Source organism: Acinonyx jubatus, chromosome A1 (genome assembly GCF_027475565.1).
Source record: "Acinonyx jubatus isolate Ajub_Pintada_27869175 chromosome A1, VMU_Ajub_asm_v1.0, whole genome shotgun sequence".
In the NCBI taxonomy this organism is placed as follows: Eukaryota; Metazoa; Chordata; class Mammalia; order Carnivora; family Felidae; genus Acinonyx; species Acinonyx jubatus.
Window position 1 is genome coordinate 207,605,280 of NC_069380.1, and position 27,138 is coordinate 207,632,417.

Sequence of the window (27,138 nt, forward strand, 5' to 3'; positions counted from 1 at the left end):
ACATTATTTTGGCTATTTGGGGTCTTTTCTGGTTCCATACAAATTTCAGAATTGTTTGTTCTAGCTCTGTGAAGAATGCTGGTGTTATTTTGATAGGGATTGCATTGAATGTGTAGATTGCTTCAGGTAGTATCAGCATTTCAACAATATTTGTTCTTCCAATCCATGAGCATGGAATGTTTTTCCATGAGCATGGAATGTTTTTTATTTCTTTGTGTCTTCAGTTTCTTTCATAAGCTTTCTATTTTCTTACTATTTTTTTTAACGTTTATTTATTTTTGAGACAGAGAGAGACAGAGCATGAACAGGTGAGGGTCAGAGAGAGAGAGGAAGACACAGAATCTGAAACAGGCTCCAGGCTCTGAGCCGTCAGCACAGAGCCCGACACAGGGCTTGAACTCACGAACCACGAGATCATGACCTGAGCCGAAGTCGGACGCTTAACTGACTGAGCCACCCAGGCGCCCCAACTTTCTATAGATTTTTTTAACCTCTTTGGTTAAGTTTGTTCCTGGGTGCTTTATGGTTTTCGGTGCAATTATAAATGGGACCGAGTCCTTGATTTCTACTTCTGCTGCTTCTTTATTGGTATATAGAAATGCCACAGATTTCTGTATGTTGATTTTCATATCCTGTGACTTTGCTGAATTCACATATCCGTTCTAGCAGTTTTTTGGTGGACTCTTGGGTTTTCCACATAGAGTGTCATGTCATCTGGGGAGATTAAAAGTTTGACTTCTTCCTTGCCGATTTGAATGCATTTTATTTCTTTTAGTTGTCTGATTGCTGAGGCTAGAACTTCCAACATATGTTGAACAATGGGTGAGAGTGGACATCTCTGTTGTGTTCTTGACCTTAGGCAGAAAGCTCTGTTTTTCCCCATTGAGGATGATACTAGCTGTGGGTCTTTCATAGGTGGGCTTTATGATCTTAAGGTATGATCCTTCTATCCCTACTTTCTTGAGAGTTTTTATCAAGAAAGGATGTTGTATTTTGTCAAATGCTTTTTCTGCATCTACTGAGAGGATCATGTGGTTCTTATCCTTTCTTTTATTAATGTGATGTATCATGTTGATTGATTTGCCGGTATTGAACCAGCCCTACATCCAGGAATAAATCGCACTTAATCATGGTGAATAATTCTTTTAACGTATTGTTGGATTCAGTTTGCTAGTACCTTGTTGATAATTTTTGCATCCATGTTCCATCAGGGAATTTGGTCTGTATTCTCCTTTTTAGTGGGGTCTTTGTCTGGTTTTGGAATCAGGGTGATGCTGGCCTCATAGAATGAGTTTGGAAGTTTTCTTCCCATTTCTATTTTTTTTGGAACAGCTTCAAAAGAATAGGTGTTAACTTTTCTTTAAATGTTTGGTAGAATTCCCCTGGAAAGCCATTTGGCCCTGGACTCTTGAGATTTTTGATTACTGATTCAATTTCTTTACTGGTTATGGGTCTATTCAAATTTCCTATTTCTTCCTGTTTCAGTTTTGGTAGTTTATGTATTTCTGGGAATTTCTTCCAGATTGACCAATATGTTGGCATATAATTGTTCATAATATTCTCATATTGTTGTTTGTATTTCTATGGTGTTGGTTGTGATCTCTCCTCTTTCATTTGTGATTTTATCTGGATCCTATCCTTTTTGATCAAACTGGCTAGGGGTGTATCAATTTTGTTAATTCTTTCAAAGAACCAGCTCGCGGTTTCGTTGATCTGTTCTGCTGTGTTTTTTTTCTTTCTTTTTTTTAAATTTTGATATCCTTGGTTTCTGCTCTAATCTTTATTATGTCCCTTCTTCTGCTGGTTTTGGGATAAAGAAGATGTGATACACACACACACACACACACACACACACACACACACACTCTGGAATATTACTTAGCAATCAGAAAGAATGAAATCTTGCCATTTGCAACAATGTGGATAGAACTAAAGTGTATTATGCTAAGTGAAATAAGTGAGTCAGAGAAAGATAAGTATCATAGGATTTTTCTCTCATATGTGGAATTTAAGAAACAAAACAGATGAACATAGGGGAAGGGAAGGAAAAAATAAGATGAGAGAGGTAAACCATAAGACACTTTTAAATACAGAGAACAAACTTAGGGTTGCTGGAGGGGTTTTGGGTGGGGGGATGGGCTAAATGGATGATAGGCTTTAAAGAGGACACTTGCTGGGATGAACACTGGGTGTTTTGTATAAGCGATGAATCATTAAATTCTACTCCTGAAATCATTATTACACTATATGTTAACTACCTTGGATTTAAATAAAATTTAAAAATTAAAAACCAATTCTCAAGTGTATGATTTTATTCAATAATCATTGGTAATTTTTTCTACATATAAAATAGGTAACTTTCTTTAAAGAAAATAAGATTTATATAGGTAAATGGAAAAGTGGTAAGTATACATTTGCAAGGGTCAGGGGTGCCAAACCCTGTACAGTCGAAAATCTGTGTATAAGTTTTGACTCCCTGGAAACGTAACTGTTTATAGCCTACTGTTGATTAGAAGCCTTACCTGTAATGTAAACAGCCGATTAATAGATATTTTGTGTGTATGTCTGTGTGTGTGTTTTACTGGATGAACTTGACGTTTATTTTATAGTGTGAGTATTTTTTATTGAAGATAATTAGCATACAGCATTATATTAGTTTCAGGTGTATGACATAATGATTCAACATATATTGTATGCATATTATATACTCATAATAAACTAAGCTACAGAAAAGAAAATGTTATTAAGAAAGTCATAAAGAAGAGGACATATATTTAAAGTACTGTATTTATCAAAACAAAAAAAAATCCATGTGTAAGTGGACCCACACTGCTCAAACCTAAGTTGTTTAAGTATCAAGTACTGTGTTTTGTGAAGCAGTAAATAAGTAAGAATTTCAAGTCATTAAAGTTGTTAAGACAAGATTAGCACACACAAAAAAACAAACTATTTCAAACAAAGGAAATGTTTTCAAATGGTCTTTTTCTTGCTGTTTTTCCCTCTTTTGGAACATTTTAAGTAATGGACTGTGGAAAACTTTATTTTACAAAACGTCTGATTACTTAGGATCTAGTCAATTGTGTATTTGTATAAAACTTCTGTTAGGGCTTATAACTGTAAGGAACAAACACCAAATGATACTTTTGAAACAGTTCACGTTCAGTATTCTTATTTTGCAATATTTTTAGAAGTAGTATAATTTTCATTAAGATAACTTTTTTCCTGAAGATACAATTTATGTCAAGATTTTAAGATCTGTTTTCAAAAATTAGATATGTATTTGAGAGTAGGAATTATCCTTTTCCTTCTATTTCTTTTTTTTTTTGATGTTTTATTTATTTTTGAGAGAGAGAGAGACTGCAAGTGGGGGTGGAGTAGGGGAGGAAAGGCGGTGATGGGACAGGATCCAAAGCAGGCTCTGTGCTGACAGCAGCGAACCTGATTCCAGGCTTGACCTCACAAACTGAGAGATCATGACCTGAGCCGAAGTGGACACTCAACCGACTGACACACCCAGGCATACCCTTTTTCCTTCTATTTGTAGTTCAATGTAAGGCCTGACAATTTTCCAAAGAATTTATTAACACGTCAATAAACAAATATTTAGGAAATTTCCGAGCGGTTGTTTATGTTAATGCTACTTTTTTTTTCTTTTCCACTTTACAGATATGATCCAGACCTGCTCATGAATGACTTTTGGTTAGTCAGAGTGAACATTCAATAATGAGTGGTGCAGCTTTGGGACTCGAGATTGTTTTTGTCTTTTTTCTGGCATTATTCCTACTTCATCGATATGGAGACTTTAAGAAACAGCATAGACTTGTAATTATTGGAACACTGCTAGCTTGGTATCTCTGCTTTCTTATCGTCTTCATACTGCCTCTGGATGTTAGTACGGTAAGAGGTGAAACTGAGTTTTGCAATTTGAAAGGCAATTGTAATCATACAGCATGTTTGAGATATGTTCTTAAAACAGCTAAATTATATAAGGTCATGCTTAACTTTTTGTATTTAAATCTTTGTGAATTTGATCATTAAAAAACATAACCAGGAAGGTCACTGGTGGATAGGTTGATACCCCCCAGTATCCCGTAACTCTGTAACCTTCTGATTTTCATTTTTAAACCATGTGTTCATTGATTTAGACAATATACAACCGGTGTAAGCATGCAGCCGCAAACTCAAGCCCTACCGAGAACAGCAACATTACAGGATTCCACGCAACTGCTACCCCAGTTCCAAGGTATTTTCTTCCTTTTGTTTTTTTTTTTTCTTTTTTTAAATAGCGTAGAGGAAAAATTACTTTAAAATTGTCTGTTCTTACCATTCGGGATTTAAATTTATAAAGTTGATCTTCTTTTTCTACTCATCCCCCACTCATCCCCCACGCCTCCCCCATCCTTTGCTAGTAGACTTTTAATTACATTGTATTCTATTTAAATGTAAAGCTTAAATAAATTTTACATATTTATTGGTGTACGAGGCCTTTCAGTAGATGCTAAGCAGAAACTTGGAGAAGACCTGATTTTTTTAGCCCTGGTTCTACCTCTTACTAAGAATGTGACTTCCAATGGCTTTTTTTTTCCTTCTCAGCCTCTCTCTAATCTAAAAAAAACCTTCATTTTCTCTTTTGCCTGATTTACAAGGTTGTATAAGGGGATTATTCTGTATGTAGGATGTTCTTTTCATATTGTGCATCCTTTGAAACCATTATAGTTTTAGAACGAGAATGAACAAAGTTCAAATTATCGAAAGGTTACGTTAAATCCATACCAAACTTCCAAGTAAATAGGTTTAATAAATGTTGAGTGTAGCTTCTACCAATGCTCTAAGTAGTGTTTGCATGCTTCTTTATGCAGCTTTTATTATTTTTTTAATCTAACCTGAATAAGGGTAAATTTAAAATGTAACTGTTACTCCCTTTAAAGCACATTAAAAATTGAATATGGATCAGTAGCAGTTGTGAATCGTTGGAAGCTCCTAGACTAAACAGTATCCTTATAGTCAGGGAAGACTATTAATGGAAGATACACATATGTTCAGAAAATTCAAACAGAATTATATACAGATACTGGCATCTCTGTCCATGGGATCTGTGCCACAGTGACTAATCAGTTAGGGCTCCAGTTACCAGGAGTTAATCACCTAATTTCTTTTACCTCCCTGTTCCCTCTCCCCAGAAAATAACCAGTCCCACAAAATGGAGTGTGTATTTTAAAGACAGTTACCAGTTTTAAAGGCAGTCAAATCAGAGATTTAGTTTCATGACATATTCATTCACTTTTAAAGACTCACATTATCAGTCTATTAAGTGAACATTATGCCCTCTTTTACTCAAGGACTGAAAATACACTGAAAGTTGAAAATTTAAGTGGCATTCCTCTCTAGAACAAACTGTTTTGTTCCCTTTGTTTCTTTTTTTTTTTTTAGTTTGACGGTCTGCTTTGAATTTTAAGTTTTCTGTGAAGTTTTGGAAGCTAGAGTCGGTAATTTAATATCTGAATGTAAATGAACTTTGCCATGCACAAGTTAATTATATAACTTATTTAAGTAGTCATCATTTATTAATTGGCTATAAATTGTTGTTAAACAGCCAACATCCATGTTTCAAGCCATGGAGTTACATTCCTGATGGAATCATGCCAATTTTCTGGAGGGTAGTATATTGGACATCACAATTTTTAACATGGTAAGTGATAGTGAAGGATAAAAAGTTTTTAAATTTTGGCTGAAGTAAAAAGAAAAAGATTATACTTTCTCTGTGAACCTTCATTTTTAGGGTTTATTCAAGTGTTAATTTTTTTTTCCTTAAATCTGTATATTCTCCTTTCCTGCTCATTCACTTCTCTCCCATCTTAGAAGAAATGAAACAAAAAACCCCCAACAAACAAGAAATAGAATACAGAAACCAGAAATTTTCCTTGTCACCATTCCCTTCTAGTTACTGCCTTCTCTCTTGACCTTCTTCCATTTAGTCTTCCTCCAGTCCCAGTTTTAAATGAAACTGCTCTTGCTAAGGTCATCATTGTCTCCTGGTTTTCTTTCTATCTGCTTAGCCCAACCTGCTGAATTTCCTTCATGGGTTCTATTTCTGTGGCCCATTTCCTGAATGTTGGCATTCCCTAGGATCCCATCTTTGGTCATCTTGTTACTTGAGCCTCTCTGTATAGCTTTAATTGTAACCATAATCGGATGCATTCCAAATGTTTCTTTCTACCCACGGTAGCTTTGTCTTTCTGCTGCGTTCCAAATTCACATTATTCACTGCCTACTGAGCATTTTAGATATTCTGCAGGCAACTAAGCTCTAAAACTGAAGCTAGTGAATATTGCAAGAGAGAAATCACACGGCACAGTCAGGTAGTACACCTGTAAATTCGTGTTCATCCGACTCATCCAGGCTCCCAGCATTGCCAGACTTCTATGTGTCTCTAGTCTGCTCGCTCTTTGTTCTCCACAGTGAATCCTTCTAATCACTACAGACCTCAAACCTCTACTGTTCCCTTTGTGGCTCTTTCTCTCTCTTTTACATCCTAGAATCAGTCGCCTTTTCTCCTTTCAGAGTACTTTACTTTCTACTTCACAGTGAAAATAGAAGTCCTCACATGGTACTCTTTCAGCTTCCCACCAGCACACCTCCCTACCCGTCCTTTTCCCTTCCACTCAAAGAATGGAAGAGTCACTCTCAAAGTGATTACAAAGTGAAATCCCTCTTCCTGAAGTATGGACCCATCTCCTTCAGCTCTTGCTACCTATACTTTCAGCTTCCGGTTTCAACAAAGCATATACAATTCTCTCATCCTTCTAAAAAAAAGAAAAGAAAAAAAAGCCAGATCTCTCAAATGCAATCCTTTCCAACTTCCTAGCTTCTAAACTCATTGATCTATTCATCACGGCTTAATTTTGAGAGGGAGACTTTTTTTTTTTGAGAGAGAGAGAGAGAGAGAGGGCAAGTGGGGGAGAGACCGAGAGAGAGACAGACGATCCAAAGCAGGCTATGCCTTGACAGCAGAAAGCCTGACTTGAGGCTTGAACTCACGAACTGAGACATCATGACCTGAGCTGAAGTGGGATGCTTAACTGACTGAGCCACCCAGGTGCCCCTCGGGGTGGGGGAGACTTTTTTATTGAAGTATAAATTAGTACAGAAAAGTGCACAAATTGTGTTCAGTTTGACTTTTTCCAAAGTGAGTACACCCATATAACCAGCACTCAGATGATATTATAGAATATTAACAATGTTCATGCTAAGTCTAGAAGCTTCCCTCATGTCCCTCTCCCAGTCCTACCCTCCCCAAAGGTAGCCATGATTCTGACTTCCATCACTATAGATTAATTTTACCTGTTTTTGAACTTTATAAACATGGAATTAATATGGTATGTATTTTTCTGCACCTCTTTTTTTGCTCACATATTTGGAAATTCATCTGCATCTTATTGTACGTGTCAGTATTCTCTGCTTTGTCATTTATGTAAAATCTTCCATTATATGAATATACTGCAATTTATCCTACCCAGCCAAATTTCTTAAATGAATTGTCTACATTTACTTTTACTGTCTTCATTTCCTCATTGCTTACTCTTTCCTCACCCCATTGAACTCTATTTTCTAGCTCCACTTCTCCACTCACACAGACAGGTTCCTAATTTACTAGACTTCTTGGCAGCATTTGATTATTGTTTTCTCTCTCCACTTTGAAACGCTTTCTTCTTCTGTTTTTTCCTCCGCGTGCTCCTTGGTCTTCTTCCATATCTACTGATCTGTCTCAGTCTCCTTTACTGGCTCCTCCTGTTAGTTCTCTACCTCTCCTTTAAAAGATGATCTTTCCCAGGGTCAGCCTTAGTTCTGTCCTTCTCATTCTACATATTCACCCTTCCAAATCTCATCTACTGGTGTTATTTCAGAACCACTGATAGGGTGATGACTCCTCGATCTGTATTTCTAATCCTCTCTCCCGAATTCTAAAGCTGGATAGCCAACTACTTCCAGTGCAGCTTCTTTGGGATGTGTCCTAAGTACCTCCGATCAGTGTATTCACAACCAGACTTCTCCCTTCCTGCTTCTTACCATATCACCACCCCTTACCCTCTCCCACATAGTCCCAGTTTTGTTTCCTTTCAGTCCATTCTTCCTGCTGAAGACTTACCAGTCTTTAGAAAACTTAAATTTGATCACATCTCCTTTCTGTTAAAGAAAAAGATTCCTCGTTGTCTGAATGCAGTCCAAAGTCTTCATAAAGGCGTTAAAGTCACTTGTGACACCGTTGTACTCGCTGTTGGTCATTGTGGCCTCTTTTGCTCCCAGAAATGTGCTTAGGTCTCCCCAAAATCTGATATTACAAAAATATTCAGTTATCTGTTATAGTTTGTTCAGTATTAATACTCAAAATCATATTTATGAAAAGAACTACACATTAAAATTGAGATTCACATCATTCTGGTATTTCGAGAATAAATAGGCATGTCAATTGTTTCTGTAATCATGTTTTTCCAACCGTCTAGGATTCTGTTACCTTTTATGCAGTCCTATGCAAGATCAGGAGGGTTTTCCATCACTGGGAAGATCAAAACTGCACTGATTGAGAATGCAATCTATTATGGCACCTATTTGCTGATTTTTGGAGCATTTTTAATATATGTAGCTGTAAACCCACATTTGCACTTAGAATGGTAAGAAAAGTTGTTTTCTTAATATTATTTTAATGTATGTTTGCATTTTTAAAAATTTACTTTTCTCTCATATGGGCAGGTAAACAGACATTTCACTGAGAAACATACTGAGTTATGTGTCTAATAGATTCCCCAAAAAGAAATCTGAATAATGCATATTTCTAAGAAGAAAAAAATGGAACAACTATTAAATGTAGCTATTAGATAAAGGACTAATGATTTGTCTAATAGCTATGTGTTAGAAGTATTAACACTTATGATTTTTTCACAGTTTTTATTTTAATTCCAGTTAACATACAGTGTAATACTAGTTTCAGGTGTACAGTTTTGTACATGACAAAATAACTAGTTGTTTTTTTTTTTAATGTTTATTTTTGAGAGAGAGCAAGAGTGCATGTGCAGGAATGGGAGAGGGAGAGGGAGACAGGATCCTAAGTGGGCTCTGTGCTAACAGCAGACAGCCTGATGTGGGGCTCCAACTCATGAACCATGAGATCATGACCTGATGTGGGGCTCAAACTCATGCACCGTGAGATCATGACCGGGCCGAAATCAGATGCTTAGCTGATTGAGCCACCCAGGTGCCCCTTAGGTTTCTTTTTCTTTGGAGCTTGTTGAATATTTTTTCTTTTGTTCTGACTATACCTTAAGAGCATATTTCTCTTTGATGTTAGATTCAGACATTATAATAAAATTGAAATCTGTATTATACTTGTGATGTATATAATGTTATGTGAAGACATCTCAAAAATTTAGGAATACAGTAGTAATGATAATTCTCACTGTTGCATTCCTGAGATTTGTGTAGGTATGGCTCAACATAAAATTTTTTAGACTTTAAAATTTTTTTCAGGCTTCTCTTGGTTAATACTGAGTAAGAAAGCACCTAATGAAAAATATCTCTTTTTGGGGAAAAAATATATATAGTTTTCACCATGAACTATCCTAGATTCTAATTTTAACTATGATAGAAGCAGTGTTTCCTGTGTTAAAGTCTATTTCTGCAGTTAAGCTCTAACTTCCTTTTAAAACGCACAGATTATCTGCTGTTGCTAAAAAAGTAGCTGAGGATTGGAAGGTATACTTTTTTTCATGTAAAATCCTAGCCATCTTGTAGGGCTGTTTCCTGAAAAACCATTTAACACTAGTTAGTTTTATTTTATATTTTTGGAAAAAATATATATATAAAATTGTTGGAAAAATTTCTTTCTCACAGCTCTGCTTCTGTTTTCTCTTTCCCAGGAACCAGCTTCAGACAATTGGAATAGCTGCAGCAAATACATGGGGCCTGTTTCTCCTCGTGTTGTTATTGGGATATGGTTTGGTAGAAATTCCTCGGTCGTACTGGAATGGAGCAAAAAGAGGTTATCTACTTATGAAGACATATTTTAAGGCAGCCAAACTGATGACAGAAAAAGCAGATGCAGAAGAGACGTTAGAAGATGTCATGGAGGTAATAAGCAAGTTTAAACTAACAGTCAGTCACTATTGGTTTGTTGCTGTTGTTGTTTGCACGTTAATGGGTTTCACACGGAAAATTTGGTGATGTGCGATCCTTCAGTATGTCCCATCCGGTAGGATGGCTTCCTGTTGGCCGTTCCAGCTTCATGAGGTGTCATCTCCACCTTCTAACCCACAGATTCAGCAACAATTATTCAACAGTGCAGGGTATGCTTGTCATCTTGGGGTAACCTTACAGAGCCCTTATTTTACTCTTAAAAGTGTTGTGATTCAAAAATCTAATACCGGCTTTTTGGCATGTATTCCCTACAAAAAGTAAGAACTGCAGTAGGATATATTGATTGAAAATGTAGGAGTAAATTCACAGATAGTATTCTGTTACATTTCCTCAGGCATCTGCTGGCTATTATTACATGTTTCAAAAGAAGATAATGTATGTTTGATAATTTTTGTATTTATTTATGATATATTTGGAAGTTTATATTTGAAAATTCAGATTTTTGGAAAAAAACTTGAAAATTTGTATTTAGTAAGAAAATAATTTTTAAAAGAATTTAAATTTGATACTGTTACCCTTTAAAGTTGGTACTAATTCAGTTGTTTCAGATTTGAGGAATATGGATTTTACCAGTTATTCAATATTCCTTCAAGAAATATAAATCCAGTTAATTATGCCAAGATCTGGATTTTGCTAGGAGGAATTGTCAATGACTGAAGAAAGATAGATTTTGTTGTTGTTGTTTGTTAAGTAGGAACTCTCTACTGAGGAATAGGATGTGGAAAACTAGGACTGGCATTGGTGCCGTCTTTGTTATTTTATTTTTATTTTATTTTATTTTATTTTTTTGAGAGAGAGCACACACGTGCAAGCAAGGGAGGGGCAGAGGGAGAGGGAGAGAAAGAATCTCACACAGGGCTTGATTTCAAAACCATGAGATCATGACCTAAGCCAAAGTCAAGAGTTGGATGCTTAACTGAGCCACCCTGGTGCCCCAAAAGTTACAAACTTTTGAAGGAGCCTTAGATTTATAACAGATATAGCAAATATCAGTAGTTAACTTGTTTCAGTACATATTTTTGTGTCACATGGCTGAAGAATTTAAAGGAAGAATACAATATTTTACATATAACATATAATCAGTATGGTTCATATTCAAAGTTGTGCTAACAAGTCAACAAATCTTTAAGGCAGTTTAGGAATAGAAAATTGTAATGTAATGATGATTCAAGCATCTTTTAAAAACCCAAGTCTTCTCTTGTCCCTGCTATATTTAGGTCACTTGTTGACCTCAAACAAACCGTTATAAAGGCCTTCTGGAGTGCTTTGCTTTTCTTTAGCCTGATCAAGTGCTGCTCAGGCAGCCACTGACTGTCCTTTTCCCTGCTATCACATGTACTACTTTCAGTTCCTTGAAACTCCTTACGCACTTCTGCGTGGAGGCCTTTATACTGGCTGTTCCGCTGTTTGGAGTATTCTCGCCCCTTCCTTTGGTTTGCTGACCTTACTTCTACTCAGGCTTTTATCTCAGCTTGAACAATCAGTTTATCAGAAAGCCTCTCACACTAGATTACACAGCAGTTTCCATACCATTTCTATTTGAATAATACCTGTTTTCCTCAGTAAGCTGAGCTGCTGACAGGAGCAATGTCTATTGGTACAGGTTATTCCTAAAGTCTGCATATTGTAAGTTTTGATGGTTATTGCTAAATTACTTTCCAAAAACTGTTCTCATTTTTAAAATTTGTAATTGTTTTTAGTGAGCTTGACTATCTTTCCAGACGTATATAGGCCAATTGTATTGCTTTTGTGTCTTCCCAATTTTCTCTTGATTTGTGATAGCACATATATATTAGGGAAAATGATTTTTTTTGTCATATAAGATATAAATATATTTTCATAACTTTGTATGCCAGGTGGTTTCCTTGCCTCTAGTTTTGTATTCCTTGGGGCCATTCTCTACTCTCCAATCAGAATATTCTTTTTATTGTCCTGGTCAGTTCTCTTGCCTCCCAGCCTTTGAACGTGCCATTTCTTCTGCCTAGAGCAGTGGTTGCAACTTTTTAAAAGTTTCATTAGTATAGAAATTATTGTTCTTCTTTGGGATCTGCTGGTTGTAAAGATTACCCTTCCTAACTAACCCCTTTATACTTTTCATATTCACTAAATTGGTTATTAAATTAGCTCATCACCAGCCTGTCATCTTTAAAGACCTGTAACATCATGTCTCCCTACCACACCCTTCAGCATGGATCGTGGTGACCTTATGCTTAACACAGTGCTGGCATAGAGTGTGCTCTTTATAACGAATGTGGAATGAGTCAGTAGTTGTGACTGCTGTAGGGAACTCTCTCATTGGAAAGGATCCGGTGCTTTGTGACGCTTGTTGCCTGTTGCTTCTTCATCTGGTTTCTTCACTGTACTTTAGATAATGAGATAACTGAGCTTGCTGAGCAAGGTGGAAGAACACAGCATTGCAAAGTTTGTCTGATCTTTCATGACCTTTTTATAATGCTCATTCACCTTTGTGTACCAAGAGGCAAGTGATAAGAGAGTAAATCTTAAAAAATAGTAAAAATCATGAGGGTATAGATATTGCTATTCTATAACTTTGTATTTTTACTTAAGTTCTTAAGAACTTCTATTTGGTGAACAGAACTTCATGTATATGCTAAGTAACTTGGGTTGAAATTAAACTTATGAGAACACATACAGTACCTAGGGCAGTCTCATTTGAAATGTACGATGTATAGAAATGGAAATATTTTTATTCTTCTTACTTTTTTTATAGGAGGTTCGTAAAGTGAATGAAAGCATCAAGTATAACCACCCATTGAGAAAATGCGTTGACACGATACTTAAAAAGGTAATTTGTCATATTCTCATCTTTTTTCTTTTGAAATATAAATTTGTAGACTGTAACATTATAATAAAAGCATCAGAAAAGTGTGAGAACAGCCTGTGACTGTGGTCTTCCCATCTCCTTTCCATTTTCATGGAAATATTAACCATAAATCAGTAGTAATCCATACTTAGAATTTGTTCTTTTGTTAATACAAGTGTGACATTTAATTATTGGCAGTATTTGTCATTGAAATGTGGATGTAGAGGTTAAGTAATAGATAATGATTGCTGACACAGCGATGGAGATGGACCTTCACAGTTTCTAAGTGTCATTGAATGTGGTCACTAAAGGTGCACCTCCCGTAATAAACTAGAGCCTTAATAATCTCTTTCAATTGCTTCTACCATGTCATTTCATGATATATGAAATAAATTGTAAAATAAATGACCCTATGAGATATTTAACACAGATATTTAACAAGAAGCTATAAAATTAAGGTTTTGATGCATTGGTATTGAATTAGGGTAGTCATATACTTCCAAAATGATTATTCTAAAAATGGACTTCTCAATAATTGTCTTTGCAACCATAGAACCACTGAACTATTTCTTTTTCTATATTTTAAATCTATTATACTGATTATTAGCTAGTGTTCCCTTTGGCTAAGTTGATGGTAATGAGAATCAGTTCTCTAATCTTTTCTCTTTATATTGCTACCTTTTGAGACCTATTCAGGGAGGTTAAGTAACTTGCCCAAATTCAGATAGGTAATAAATAAATAATAGGGCAGATGGCTCCAAATTACGTGTTTGTTTTTCTCTACAAGGCCTTTTAAAAATTCAACGTCTTGGGTTTGTTGCGATTCTTTTTTGTTTTTAGCTAGGAAAATAATTGACAGTTCCGTCAGGTTGCCTGCATAGCCTAATCCTCTCAAATACTAGTTGCTTCATGTAGGTAAGCTCTCAAGGTAAGAAGACACTTAATACATCTTCTAGAACATTTTCAAGGAAATGTCAGCCACTAACAATCCAAATATCTAGAGATGCCAGTAAAGGAAGATGTTTTTGAGAAAATTAGATATGCCCAAGAGTGGCAAATTTTTAAATAAAAATATAATTTTACTTTTTTGCACATGAGATTTAAAAATATCTACTTTTCCCTTTTAGTGTCCTACAGAGTATCAGGAAAAAATGGGTAGGAACATGGATGATTATGAAGATTTTGATGAAAAGCATAATACCTACCCAAGTGAAAAAAGTCTGGTAAAACTACATAAACAGGTGACTTTATTAATAATAGCTTTTTTACTTACTGATGATTTTAATTAGATTTATAATTGCTGCCCACAAAAAGCGATTTTCGAGTAAATGTGTATTTGAAGCTTTCTTTGATCCTTGTATCATTCTTTGAGGTGTTTTAACTTTGTGTTTCTCAACAGGGGTACTGTTGGCATTTGGGGAGGGAAAATTTCTCACTGAGCCTAATTGTTAAATATGTCCTAGAATATTAACATTCTTGGCCCCAATCAGTAAATGCCACGTGCCATTAACACTTCCCCATTATTATGACAATCAAAACATGCTCTCTGGAGGGATGTATAGAAATGGATCAGAACATTGACAGATATACCCAAATTCTCTTTTTTAGGTGATTTATTCAGTTCAGAGACACCGTCGAACTCAAGTACAATGGCAGATTCTTTTGGAACAAGCATTTTATCTCGAAGATGTAGCAAAAAATGAAACTAGTGCTACTCGTCAGTTTGTTCACACCTTTCAGTCACCAGAGCCAGAAAATAAATTTCTCCAATATTTTTATAATCCTACAGTTGGTATGTAATTTTACATAAATTTCAGAATTCAATGATGATAATTTTTCTAGAGAAAGAAAGTATATATTTTCCCCAGTGCAGAGTTGAATTGTATTTGTATTATTTGACATATACCATGTGGTAATATTTATTATGTGTCTGATAAACTTCCCCCTCCAAAACTGTTTTACTTGTCATACAACATATAATCTATCAGTTTCCACTGTTACTTCACAGATAACCAAAATGCTATGCAAAAATATATGCAATACATCAAGTATATTTATATTCATAATATATACTTAAAATAATTAGAACTTTAAGCAGTTTTATATCACAAGCTTGGGTCTCTTCTTTAGTCTTGACATACTACTAAAATATTCCCCTAAGAAGTCCTCTTTGATTATTTACATCTGTTAGTCTATTTATAAAACCTACATAAGTAGTCAGAATTATTTCATTCTCTTTAATGATTATTCATGATACTCTCTCAATGTTATCAAATTTAATACAAAGAACTTAATGAAAATATGGCAAGTGTCACAGTATTAAAGCTTCCATTTAGCTTATTTGTTTACATAAACAATTATGTTCATTTGATTCTTTTTGCCGTGTTTGGTCTTGAGTATGAAGACATAATGGCCATAACATATGTTAGAAAACTACTTCAACAAAGATCTTTTCTAATTAAATGAAAGAAATACTTGTTTTCATTCATTCAACAAATACTTGAGACATACATGCTGTATGTTGTTGGGTGTTGGGTATATATCAATAAGTGTAATGACAAAAATTCCTGGCTTTACGGAGTGAGAAAGTAGACTATGTACACAGAAAGGTATAAAGAAGATACCAGAATGTAGACATCAGGTTAATGGAGGAACCCAGTGAGGAAGGAAGAAAAGCAGGATAGTGAGGTGTTTTGAGGAAAGGTGTGTGTAAAGTACATTTCCCAATAGGTTGACTTCAGAGAAGTGAGGTGGGGGTGGAAAAGAGAAAAAGGTAAAAAACAAACAAACAGACAAACAAAAGCCCAGTTGAATTTAAAGGAAATCTGGAGGAGAGCAATTAGAGGCAAGGAGAATACAAAACTCTTATAAGTTTTCCTTATAAAATGGAGTAGAGAAAAGAGGTAGTAGCTGAAGGAGAATGGCAAGGTCAAGATAAATTATAGCATGTAATTTGGGAACCATATCTTAGAGGAAATGTAATGAACGAAGAGCATGGCTGGAGTGATGTTCATGAGTAGCAGAGATGAAATGGGAAATAGTGAACAATGTAGAGATTGCCCTTAGATTAGGAGGTAGGGCACGGGTGTACCTAAACAGGTGAGAAGAGGTAGTGGCAGGAACTTGGGGAGGTTCCCTTCTGCCAGTTTCTCGGTGAAATGCTGAGAGTAAAGCATAGGGTAAGAGATTTGGGAGATCTGAAGAGAAGATCTGAAGAGAGAAGGTGTAAAATAGTTGCTTAGGAGTGAAGGCATGGGAGAAGATTGAATTATAGGAGGCCAGCCAGGCAGTGCTCAGGATCCACCTGAAGTTGGTGATTAGGAATTTGGAATGAGACCAGTCAGCAAAGTTGGGTGCCTCACTCCTGAAGGGTACAGCTCCATGGGTGCAGGCTCAGAGTGGCCAGGCAGTTGGATCCTAACCAGGGTGTGGTCTTGCTTAGCAAGTACAGGGAAGCAAGAGAGAAAAGAAATGGGGATGCTGGAGCATAATTATCCTCAAAGACTACGGAATCTGAGCTGATAAAGGAAGCAGCAGGATACCAGGGTATTAAGTGGCAATATAAAGGTGGTACAGTGAATGGATGCTTGGTCCAGATAGAGTCAGTCAGTGGAATTGGATATTAGGTGAAGGTATTGCTTGGAAACAGGGATGCTTTAATGAGATTATAAGGAAGGAAGGGCAGTAAGAGGTTTAGGGATGACTGAGAATGAGTAGTTGAGGTGGGGTGGAGGATGAGATCACTGGAGGAAAGGAGGTCAAGGAAGTGAAAGACCCTAGGATATTGAAAAAAGGATCACTGGTGTGGACATTGAATTCATCAGGAATTGTGCTGAGAGTAGGGTTGAAAGATTTAGAGTCTGAGCTAAGAGCTCGCTCAGCGTAGCCTTTTCAATTCGGTGAGCTATCTTTTTTGTTGTTATTGTTAAAAAATGTCAGACTTAACCAAAAGTTAGCAGAATAGTACAAAGAATTTTTGTATATACTTCACTCAGATTCATTTACTTTATCTTTCTCTCTGTATATGTATTTTTCCTTAATCTTTTCAAAGTTTTATTCCAGACATGATGCCTCTTTGCTCCTAAATGTTTCAGTGTCTGTTTTCTAAAAATAAAGACATTTTCTTACTAACCAAATACAGTGACCAGATCAGGAAGTGAACTTTGATACAGAGCTGTTTCTGTACACCTTACTCAGATTTTGCGAATTGTTCTAAAATATTCTTTGTAAAAAAAAAAAAATCCCAGATCATGCATTGTATTCAGGTGTCCCGTCTCCCTAGTTTCGATTCATCTGGAATAATTTCTCAGACTCTATTTGTGTCTTCTGACATTGGTGTTTTCGGAGATTATAAGTCAGTTTTTTATTAGGTGTCCCTGGATTTGAGTCTGGTATTTTCTCATGTTGGATGCAGGTTTTGCATTTTTGGTGGGAATACTGCAGCAATGACATTGTGTTCTTAGTGCTTCATAGCAGGAGGCACATGATGTCAGTTTATCCTGTTATTGGTGATTATTTGATGAACATGGTACCTGCCTGGTTCCTCTACTGTGATATTACTGTTTTCTTCTTTGCAGTTATGGATCCTGTATGGAGATATTTTGAAACAATATAAATATCTTATTCTTTTATGATTTTTCCTAATCATTTTTTTCTTTTATCTTCCAGAATGGTACTGGGAATGTCTTTTGAGACCGTGGTTTTATAGGATACTTGCTGTGGTTTTGTCCATCTTCTCTGTGATTGTTGTGTGGTCAGAATGCACATTCTTTAGCACTACACCTGTCTTATCCCTCTTCGCAGTCTTCATACAGCTGGCTGAGAAAACATACAATTATATTTATATAGAGGTCAGTTGATTTTACATCTGTCATAAACATATGTCAGTTCATAGTCTAGTCATCAACTGTGTTTTTTCTTTATATAATCTAATAATAATGAAAGCAGTGAAGTTGCCCATAGTGTTATTCAGACTTTCAAAAATGAGCTTCATCCATTTATCAGACCATAAAAACTAAAAACTGTGCTTGAGGAGGGATGACAAGGTGCAAAATAGTGCAGAATTCTTTTATGAGAATACTTTGATCCTGTTGATGCCAGTGAAGCTGCATAATGTACAGTCTTCGCGGGAAGGGTAGCCAAGGGCACGGGAGAACGGGCTCACTTCAGGAGGTGGATTTGAAACTTATGGACAGGATATTGAACTGGTTAAGACGTAGATTTTTTTCATAAATTCATTTTCTTAGGTGGTTAAAAAAAACCCTGTTACTGTGTTTAAACCAGTTGCAGGTGTTTAAAACCTGAACTGTGTTCTAAAATTTTTAGAATGTCAATAAATGTTAGCTGGAGATAAAGGATAATGCTTGTGAGAGTGTATAAAGTGCCAAGGTCCGTTAGTCTTAAGTCTGTTAGTCTTAAACTGATTTTGTTTGTTTTCATTTTTCAGATTGCTTGTTTCCTGAGTATCTTCTTTCTGAGTATCTGTGTTTATTCTACTGTGTTCAGGATTCGTGTCTTTAACTATTATTACTTGGCTTCACATCACCAGACTGATGCTTACAGCCTTCTCTTCAGTGGCATGTAAGTAGGAGTGTGTTTAGACACAAGGGAGTGACCCCACTGCATGTAGTCTATGGATGTCCCTTTTCTTTCTTATTGTTTCTGAGCATTCCACTAACACCTGCATTTATGTGAGCTCATTGATTACGTTTAAGCATTAGATGTTTGCTGACTGCTAGCTAAATCCTGCTTGAAGTTTAAGGTTATAATACAAGAGGTTTACTAGGTTAGGAACGAAAAGAAAGACAACCTGGACTTACAAGTTAGAGATTCAATAAATAGGTTGGTAAATACTAGGACCATTTGAGAGTTTAGAGGCTAAGTCAGACCTAGAGTGTTCGGTGATTCAGTGGCATCAAGCTGCATTGGGAAGGACTTAAAATGAACAGGAATATCCTTTGCTAAGAGAGTATTGCTAGTAATAGCTAGGTTGTGCTATTGTTTGTCCCTGTTGGTAAGTTGGTCATATTAGGTATTTATAAAATAGGCTGCACTTAGGCAGGTTCCCAGAGAAATCCATATCTGAAGAATCTTTAAGACTTTTTTCTTTAAATCTTTTTTCCCTCAAATAATTATAGAGTCACAGGAAGTTGCAAATACAGTACAAAGGGTCCTACTAACTAACCTTCACCCAGCTTCCCCAAATGGAGAAATTTTATATAGCTATTGTACAATATCCAGACCAGGAATTGTACATTGATATATTACTCTGAATTAGGTTACAGACCTTATTTAGTTCTTACCACTTTTTATCCTTCATTCATGCGCGCGCGTGTGTGTGTGTGTGTGTGTGTGTGTGTGTAGATTCACATAACCGCCACCACAATCAAGATACAGAACTGTTCCATCATCACAAAATAACTCCCCATATTTCCTCTTTGTATTCACACCCTCCCTTCATTTTCCTCACCACCTGTTCTCCAACTCTATAGTTCTGTGAGGTTCTCTTTTTATCTGGACATAACTGAGCTCTAACAGTTCTTTGTACCTGAACTTGTCAGAGTGACCTACTTCAATACAACTTCAGCTCCTTTATGTACTGAGTACAGTTCCCCTCGAGGATATTGCTGTTCTGGTCATGTGGACACGGATTGCACAGATGGTAGATTTGAATAAAGTGCGTACGAAAATTCTTCAGGTACTGCACAAATCTTAGGATGAAACAGTGGCAGACACAACCAAAGCAGGCAGCCTGAGGCTGGAGTTTTGCCCTGATGTTTTAGGGAGATGTGATTAATAGGATATTCAGAATGTCTCTCAAATAAGGGCAGTTTGCATTAAGAATTCAAGATATATGTAATACAAATAGATGAAAATAACAACATAATAAAATGTACTTTGCTGCTATATTTTTTCTTACTCTGTTTATATATGCTTATTGCAGGTTATTTTGCCGTTTGACTCCTCCTTTATGTCTTAATTTCTTGGGTTTGACCCATATGGATTCGTCCATCTCTCACCAGAATACTCAGCCAACTGCTTATACATCTGTAAGTATGGTCAGGAAACAGTTTTTTTAGATTTGTTGTCTCTACAAGATGTATTATTGTGGAATTTCTTTTAATGCCAGCAGAAATGTTCTATAGTGTTATTAGGATTTTTTAAAATATCGAACTTATTTTAAAGGTTGTATCTGACTGGGTAAAAATGATTTTGTTCTCTTTTATTGTAAAAAAAACACAAAGTTTTTTGGTTCACATAGGTTGACCAGATGAGCAATATCAATAGACCTGATCTATAATATTAGCTTTCATATTTATAATCTTCATGTACATGATAATTTTTAGTAATATTTATAAAATATTAATTTTCTTTATGTGAAAACCTTAATAAATAAGCAAATTCGATATTAGTGACATATAACATTGTATGCAGTGTAAAGTGTACAATAGAATGATTCGATACGTGTAGATATTTTGAAATGATTGCCACAAAAAGTTAACACCCATCACCTCACATCGTTACAAGTTTTTTTTGTGATGAGAACTTAAAATCAGTCCATTTAGTGCTTTATTTCTACTTTTTGAAAAGTCCAAATTTGTTAATAAGACTGGTGATGAGTGAATTTTTTTAATGGTGGAAAGGAATGAAAAATACAGAATTGTACTAATTTAACTTATTTTTTTTTTTTTTTTTTTGCCTCTTTAGATTATGGGTTCCATGAAAGTTTTATCCTTTATTGCAGATGGATTCTACATATATTATCCTATGTTGGTGGTTATTCTCTGCATTGCTACTTACTTTAGGTAAGAAACTTAACATCAATTATTTTTCCTCTCACTCTTATTCAATCTGGATATCCTTTCTCCTTAAAGCCTTTTTAAATATTCAGTTGTTAGGTTTTGGTTGTTGTTTGTTTTATTGTGGCTTTGGGAGAGCAAGGGATAGCTTAAATGCTTTGCTTAAATGATCAAGTCAGGTTCTCCCTCTGAAGGGATTTTTAAGAAAAGTGAAGTAGAGTTATTCTTTTACAAGTTTTTAGATTACAAGATAATAGGATAGAATGTTAACTCTTAAGTTCTGGCCTTCAGCACTGACAGCCAGCGTAGCTCATAAAATACCCCCCCAGGCCCATCTTTTATCCAGTAACATAAATGAATCTGAGGGTGGGGCACCTGGGTAGCTCAGTCAGTTAAACAACTGACTCTTAATTTCAGCTCAGGTCTGATCTCATGGTCAGAACAGTGCGGAGCCTGCTTGGGATTCTGTCTCTCCCTGTCTCTCTGCTTCTCCCTGGCTCTCAGACGTACTCGCTCTCAAAATAAATAAACAAACTTGAAAAAAAAATGAGTCTTAAGGCTTTCCCCACAATCATCGCCAGGTTTCTAGATGCCTCAGACCTTAGCCAGCACAAAGCAACAGGTGAGGAGCAACTGTAATTAGGCAGTACATACATGTGAGATTGGACAGGAAAGGACACAGGGTATGTTTTTTTATAGGATTAGAAAGATGCTTGATTCTTGGCAAGGGTGTGACTCACAAGGAGGTAAAGACAGATCTACTTGGCTTCTAGCACCCTGTCTCCCCTACTTCCACGTCAGGTACCCTCATCCTGTACTGTGTTTGCCCTCTTCTGCTGACTGCTTAAGTGCTCTGTGACAAGCCAAAAATACCACTTTAAAAAAAAAAAATTGATGTTAATCACTTCGCTTTTCTGATGAAAATGTTTTATCCAACCACTTTTCATTTAAAACTTCCAATACTATTAGGGGCGCCTGGGTGGCTCAGTCTGTTGAGCATCTGACTTCAGCTCAGGTCATGATCTCGCGGTCCGTGAGTTTGAGCCCGGCATCAGGCTCTGTGCTGACAGCTCAGAGCCTGGAGCCTGTTGCATATTCTGTGTCTCCCTCTTTCTCTCTCTTTCCCCGCTCATGTTCTGTCTCTCTCCTCTCAAAAATAAATAACGTTAAAAAAAAATTAAAAAATAAAAAAAAAACTTCCAATACCATTGGATAGTTATTACAGATAATGTATATGTACTCATTAAGAAGTTAAATAAACAAATATTGTTTGAAATAAATTCTCTATTGGATGTTTTAAAACGTTTATAGGGGTGCCTGAGTGGCTCAGTCGGTTGAACGTCTGTGCTCAGGTCATGATCTTACAGTCTGTGAGTTGGAGCCCCGCATTGGGCTGTCTGCTGTCAGCCTGTCAGTGCAGAGCCCGCTTCGGATCTCCTGCTCCCGTCTCTGTATAGTGTCTTCCTTTACTACATCATTTTCACAGTATAAACAAACCTATTGTCTTTTTTACCTTATAGAAAAAAAACTTGAAAATCAGACGTATTAGCAGTTCATATTAACAGTTTTATTTGAAAAAAAAAATTTTTTTTTTCAACGTTTATTTATTTTTGGGACAGAGAGAGACAGAGCATGAACGGGGGAGGGGCAGAGAGAGAGGGAGACACAGAATCAGAAACAGGCTCCAGGCTCTGAGCCATCAGCCCAGAGCCTGACGCGGGGCTCGAACTCACGGACCGCGAGATCATGACCTGGCTGAAGTCGGACGCTTAACCGACTGCGCCACCCAAGCGCCCCAATTTTATTTGAAAATATAATCTCTTATTTTACCTATGAGAAGTCAAAATATAAATGTTTTAATTTTTTAAAACATTTTTCTTTATTTTTGAGAGAGAGATTGAGACAGAGCGCGAGCTGGGGAGGGGCAGAGAGCGAGGGAGACACAGAATCTGTAGCAGGCTCCAGGCTTTGAGCTGTTAGCACAGAGCCCGATGCAGACCTCAAACCTTGAACCGTGAGATCATGACCTGAGCCTTTACTTAAACTGCGTTCGCTAGGACTAATATAAATGGTATTATTTTTTATTTCAAGCTTTTATTTAAATTCTGTTTAATGCAGGTGCGCCTGTGTGGCTCAGTCCGTTAAGCGTCCGACCTCATCTTAGGTCATGATCTCACAGTTCATGACTTTGAGCCCCATGTCAGGCTCTCTGCTGACAGCTCGGAGCCTAGAGCCTGCTTTGATTCTGTGTCTGCCTCTCTCTCTGCCCCTACCCCGTGCGTGCTGTCCCTCTCTCTCTCTCGCTTTCTCTCTCTCAAAAATAAATAAAAATTTAAAAAAAATTAAAACATTCATATTTTGCCTTCTCATAGGTAAAATAAAGGATTATATTTTCAAATAAAACTTTTATTTATAAACTATTATGAACTAATAATACGTCTGATTTTCAAGTTTTTTTCTGTAAAGTAAAAAAGACAATAGTTTTGTTTATACCGTGAAAATGATCTAGTAAAGGAAGACACTATACTTTGCATGTCCAAAACTTAGTTTTGATTATATGTTTATTCATTTTAAAAGTTTATAAAACTGGGGCATCTGCGTGACTCAGTCAGTTGAGCATCCTGTTCTTGATCATGGCTCAGGTCATCATCCCAGGGCCATGGGATTGAGCTCTGTGTCGGGCTCTGTACTGTGTGGAGCCCGCTTAGGATTCTCTCTCTCTATCTCTCTCTCTCTCTCTTCCTCTGCCCCACTCCCCCACTCACACTCTATCTCTAAAATAAAAAAATAAATATAAATTTAAAAAAATTGTTTAAGTTTATAAAACTATTAATGAAACATTAAGAGCTTGTGATGTGTGAATTATGTTTTCACACGTTAGTAGTTTTGTTGGCAAGATTAGCATCTCTTCCTACCTTATTAGATTGTTATGTGGATCAGGTAATAGATGGGTAGAATAACTAATGGTTTATCAACTATAAAATCTTAAATATAAAGAATTATGTCTAAAAGAAAATTTGTTAAAATTGAAAATAATCCATTAAAGGTATTGTTTTAGAATTAGGATAAACTTTGATTTACAATTTGTCTTTCATTTTTTAATTTAATTTAATTTAATTTTATTTTATTTTATTTTATTTATTTTTTAACAAGTTGAATTTTTATTTTAGTTCAAAGTCACAATTTGTCTTTTAGGAAAAGGGCAGATTTCTTGAATTTTCAAATTACCTTTCAAAATAGATATTCTATTATAGAAACATATGAAGCAATGCCTTACTGACGTTTTAATGGTAACTTTCTTCCTAGTTCTGTTTTCTTTGGAATGCTGCCATAATTAGTCTAATTTCCATATTACTAACAACACAGCCATGCCCAGAGTTCATATTCAGACTTAACTGCCTAGAGAACATAAGGCTGTTTCCTGATACTTTAGGAAAAGCTATGACCTTCTCAGAGACCATGATCTAGTTTGGGGCTTCTCATACTAGGGTGTCATACTCCTACAAGGCTATGAAGATAGTAAAGGAGTATTTACAGTCACAGAATTAGCAGGGCGCCTGGGTGGCTCAGTCAGTTAAGCGTCCAACTTCAGCTCAGGTCATGATCTCACACTCCGTGAGTGAGTTCGAGCCCCATGTTGGGCTCTGTGCTGACAGCTCCGAGCCTGGAGCCTGCTTCGCATTCTGTGTCTCCCTCTCTCTCTTCCCCTCCCCTGCTCATGCTCTGTCTCTCTCTGTCTCAAAAATAAATAAAAACATTAAAAAAAAAATTAAAGTCACAGAATTAGCATGACCATCTACCCAACACCCCAATTTTTCTCAGTGATAAGTTATATAAAACATTCTTTATTAAAGCAAGCAGGCATTATGAATTCATCAGAGTGTTACACATTGGTAATATAAAATGGAAGACCTTCACTTTTGTGTAACTGCTCCACTGTTTTCCTCTCCTCCCAGTGCATGCACCTGTGTGCACACACACGCTTATTCCCTCCTTCTTTTTTTCTCTCCCTCCTTGCTCCGTGTGTGTGTTCAGGCTTCTGTCAGTAGAAGTACATCAGTAAAAAAGTTTGAAAACTAAGGTAATAAAAAGAGCTTAGTCTTTGTTTTGTCTTGGATTTAAATCCCAGCTCTAAAGTTTATTCAGTGATCATTAGCAAAGTATTTAACCTGTGAGCCTCTGTTTCCTTATCTGTAAAATGATATCTATCTCTTAGAATTACAGTGAATAAGAGAGTATCTGTAAATTGGCTGATGTATAATGGGATCCTAAGTATTAATCCTGATTGTCTATCCATTGCTTCTTTCCTTGTGTGTCATATTTTCAGAGTATTCTTGTCCTGCACAGCAATGAGGTTTAAAGTAAATACCAAATAAGATAAAATAATAGCCCCCAGGTAAGACATAGTAATCAATTCTGAGTTTATAATAAAAGCTATTTAAATAGAATTGACTAGCTCTCAGGTTAAAAAAAATGAACATGAATATCAACTTGCATAGTTAAGATGTTCTAAACCAGGATATTTTATACTTGGAGATACAGATTGTGCGTATTTTCAACACTAAAATTGTTGTTTGAATATAAGAAAAGAGGGGCACCTGGGTGGCTCATTCGTTTAAGCATCCAACTTTGGCTCAGGTCATGATCTCACGGTCTGTGAGTTCGAGCCCCGCTGTCAGGCTCTGTGCTGACAGCTCGGAACTTGGAGCCTGCTTTGGATTCTGTCTCCCTCTCTCTCTGCCCCTCCCCCACTCACACTCTGTCTCTGTCTCAAAAAATGAATAAATGTTAAAAAAATTTTTTTAATATAAGAAAAGAATGAATTGTATTTGTGTTATAGCGATTGCATTGTTGTTGTTTTTTGTTTTTTTTTTTTTTATCCCTGTATGATTTCTGAAGGTATTCTAATGGCCCAATTTAATTTGTTTTTGTAGGGAATCTGGGTATGGTACATACCCTGTCAGTGGAATACTGGGTATATAAGCTCCTTAGAGAAATAAGTCCTTCTTCAAGAAAGACAGATGTTGGGGCACCTGGGTGGCTCAATCAGTTAAGTGTCTGACTTCTGCTCAGATCATGATCTTGTGGCTCGTGGGTTCAAGCCCCATGTCGGGCACTGTGCTGACAGCTCAGAGCCTGGAGCCTGCTTTGGATTCTGTTGTCTCCCTCTCTCTCTCTGCCTCTCCCCTGTTTGTGCTCTGTCTCTCTCTCTTTCAGAAAGGAATAAACATTAAAAAAAAAGACAAATTACATAACTTGCCATGATAACTAACAATAAAACGTAGGCTTCTTTGGGGCAACGATGTTAAAGAACAGTTTATCTAATCATTTACAATGAGAAATAATACTTGTCTTTTTTAAAATCTTTTATTAGTTTGGGAACGCGTTGTTTGAATCTGCTTGGTTTCCAGCAGTTCATGGGAGATAATGACATGACATCAGACTTGGTTGATGAAGGAAAAGAATTAATCAGACGAGGTAAGATTTGTCTTTTAAAATAAATGAATGAAAGTATTAAGACTCAAAATATAAAAAATTCAAATTGTATAATTTATCATTATTCTATCTTAAGAAATTAATATTTTTAACTAAAAATCTATGTACAGGCTTCATAGCAAAAATAATTTGAAAACAAATGGTTTCATCTGACTTTAAGAAATATTGTAGCAGAAATCATTAGTATGTCTTCAGCTAAATAATGCTCTTGGATGGTGTTGGAGTCATTTTCATGTTTGTCTGGAAACAGATTTGCCAAGTTCAGTACAACTGTAAAATTCATGAGATGAAAGAATCATCGGTTTAATACTACAGAGGAAATCATTCAAGCCAAGGCTGGTTTTTAGAATGTGATAATTGTTAACAACCTGTTAGAATGTGTGGCATTCTACTAGAATCTAATTCCAACACTGAATGTATCAAATTTCCTGATGTTTAAGTGATGGTAGGGAAAAAAAAAAAACAGAACTTGAGTGTCGGGACATGGATTCCTAGACATTCTCCCTATGTGTGTCTGGAGTTTTTATGTGATCATTAGTTAAATGTAAGCCAAAATGTGTTGTAGCTCCAATAGAAGTTGTTGTAGCCTTCACATTCTCTCCTAGGAAGGTGGGGTCTAGTTGATGTGATGGTTCTGCTTTTTGCATTAATTAGACTTCATCTGGAGTATCATATTCAGTCCTGGGTAAGATTTCAATAGTAGGACTAATAAGTTAGAAGGTATTTAGAAAAGGACAGCCAGAATTATGTATAGCATATCTTATAACACACACACACACACACACACACACACGCACACACAAAACACTGAGTATATAGCCTGAAGAGAAT

General features: G+C 36.2%; 1 protein-coding gene across 6 annotated transcripts in view; it reads left to right on the forward strand.

The window, feature by feature from the left end:
• Nucleotides 1-27,138, forward strand: part of LMBRD2 (LMBR1 domain containing 2) — a 47,928-nt gene that overhangs the window by 9,110 nt on the left and 11,680 nt on the right. For all 6 annotated transcript variants that reach the window (XR_003425964.2, XM_027075310.2, XM_027075309.2 and 3 more), the window contains exons 2-14: nt 3,667-3,897; nt 4,146-4,243; nt 5,594-5,689; nt 8,502-8,669; nt 9,912-10,122; nt 12,920-12,994; nt 14,140-14,253; nt 14,621-14,804; nt 17,681-17,862; nt 18,459-18,592; nt 19,956-20,061; nt 20,720-20,817; nt 26,186-26,289. Coding sequence is in view for 5 of the 6 variants with exons in the window: in XM_027075310.2 (XP_026931111.1) it covers nt 3,724-3,897; nt 4,146-4,243; nt 5,594-5,689; nt 8,502-8,669; nt 9,912-10,122; nt 12,920-12,994; nt 14,140-14,253; nt 14,621-14,804; nt 17,681-17,862; nt 18,459-18,592; nt 19,956-20,061; nt 20,720-20,817; nt 26,186-26,289 (1,744 nt within the window). In the remaining variant the exon portion in view is untranslated. The remainder of the gene's footprint in view (nt 1-3,666; nt 3,898-4,145; nt 4,244-5,593; nt 5,690-8,501; nt 8,670-9,911; nt 10,123-12,919; nt 12,995-14,139; nt 14,254-14,620; nt 14,805-17,680; nt 17,863-18,458; nt 18,593-19,955; nt 20,062-20,719; nt 20,818-26,185; nt 26,290-27,138) is intronic.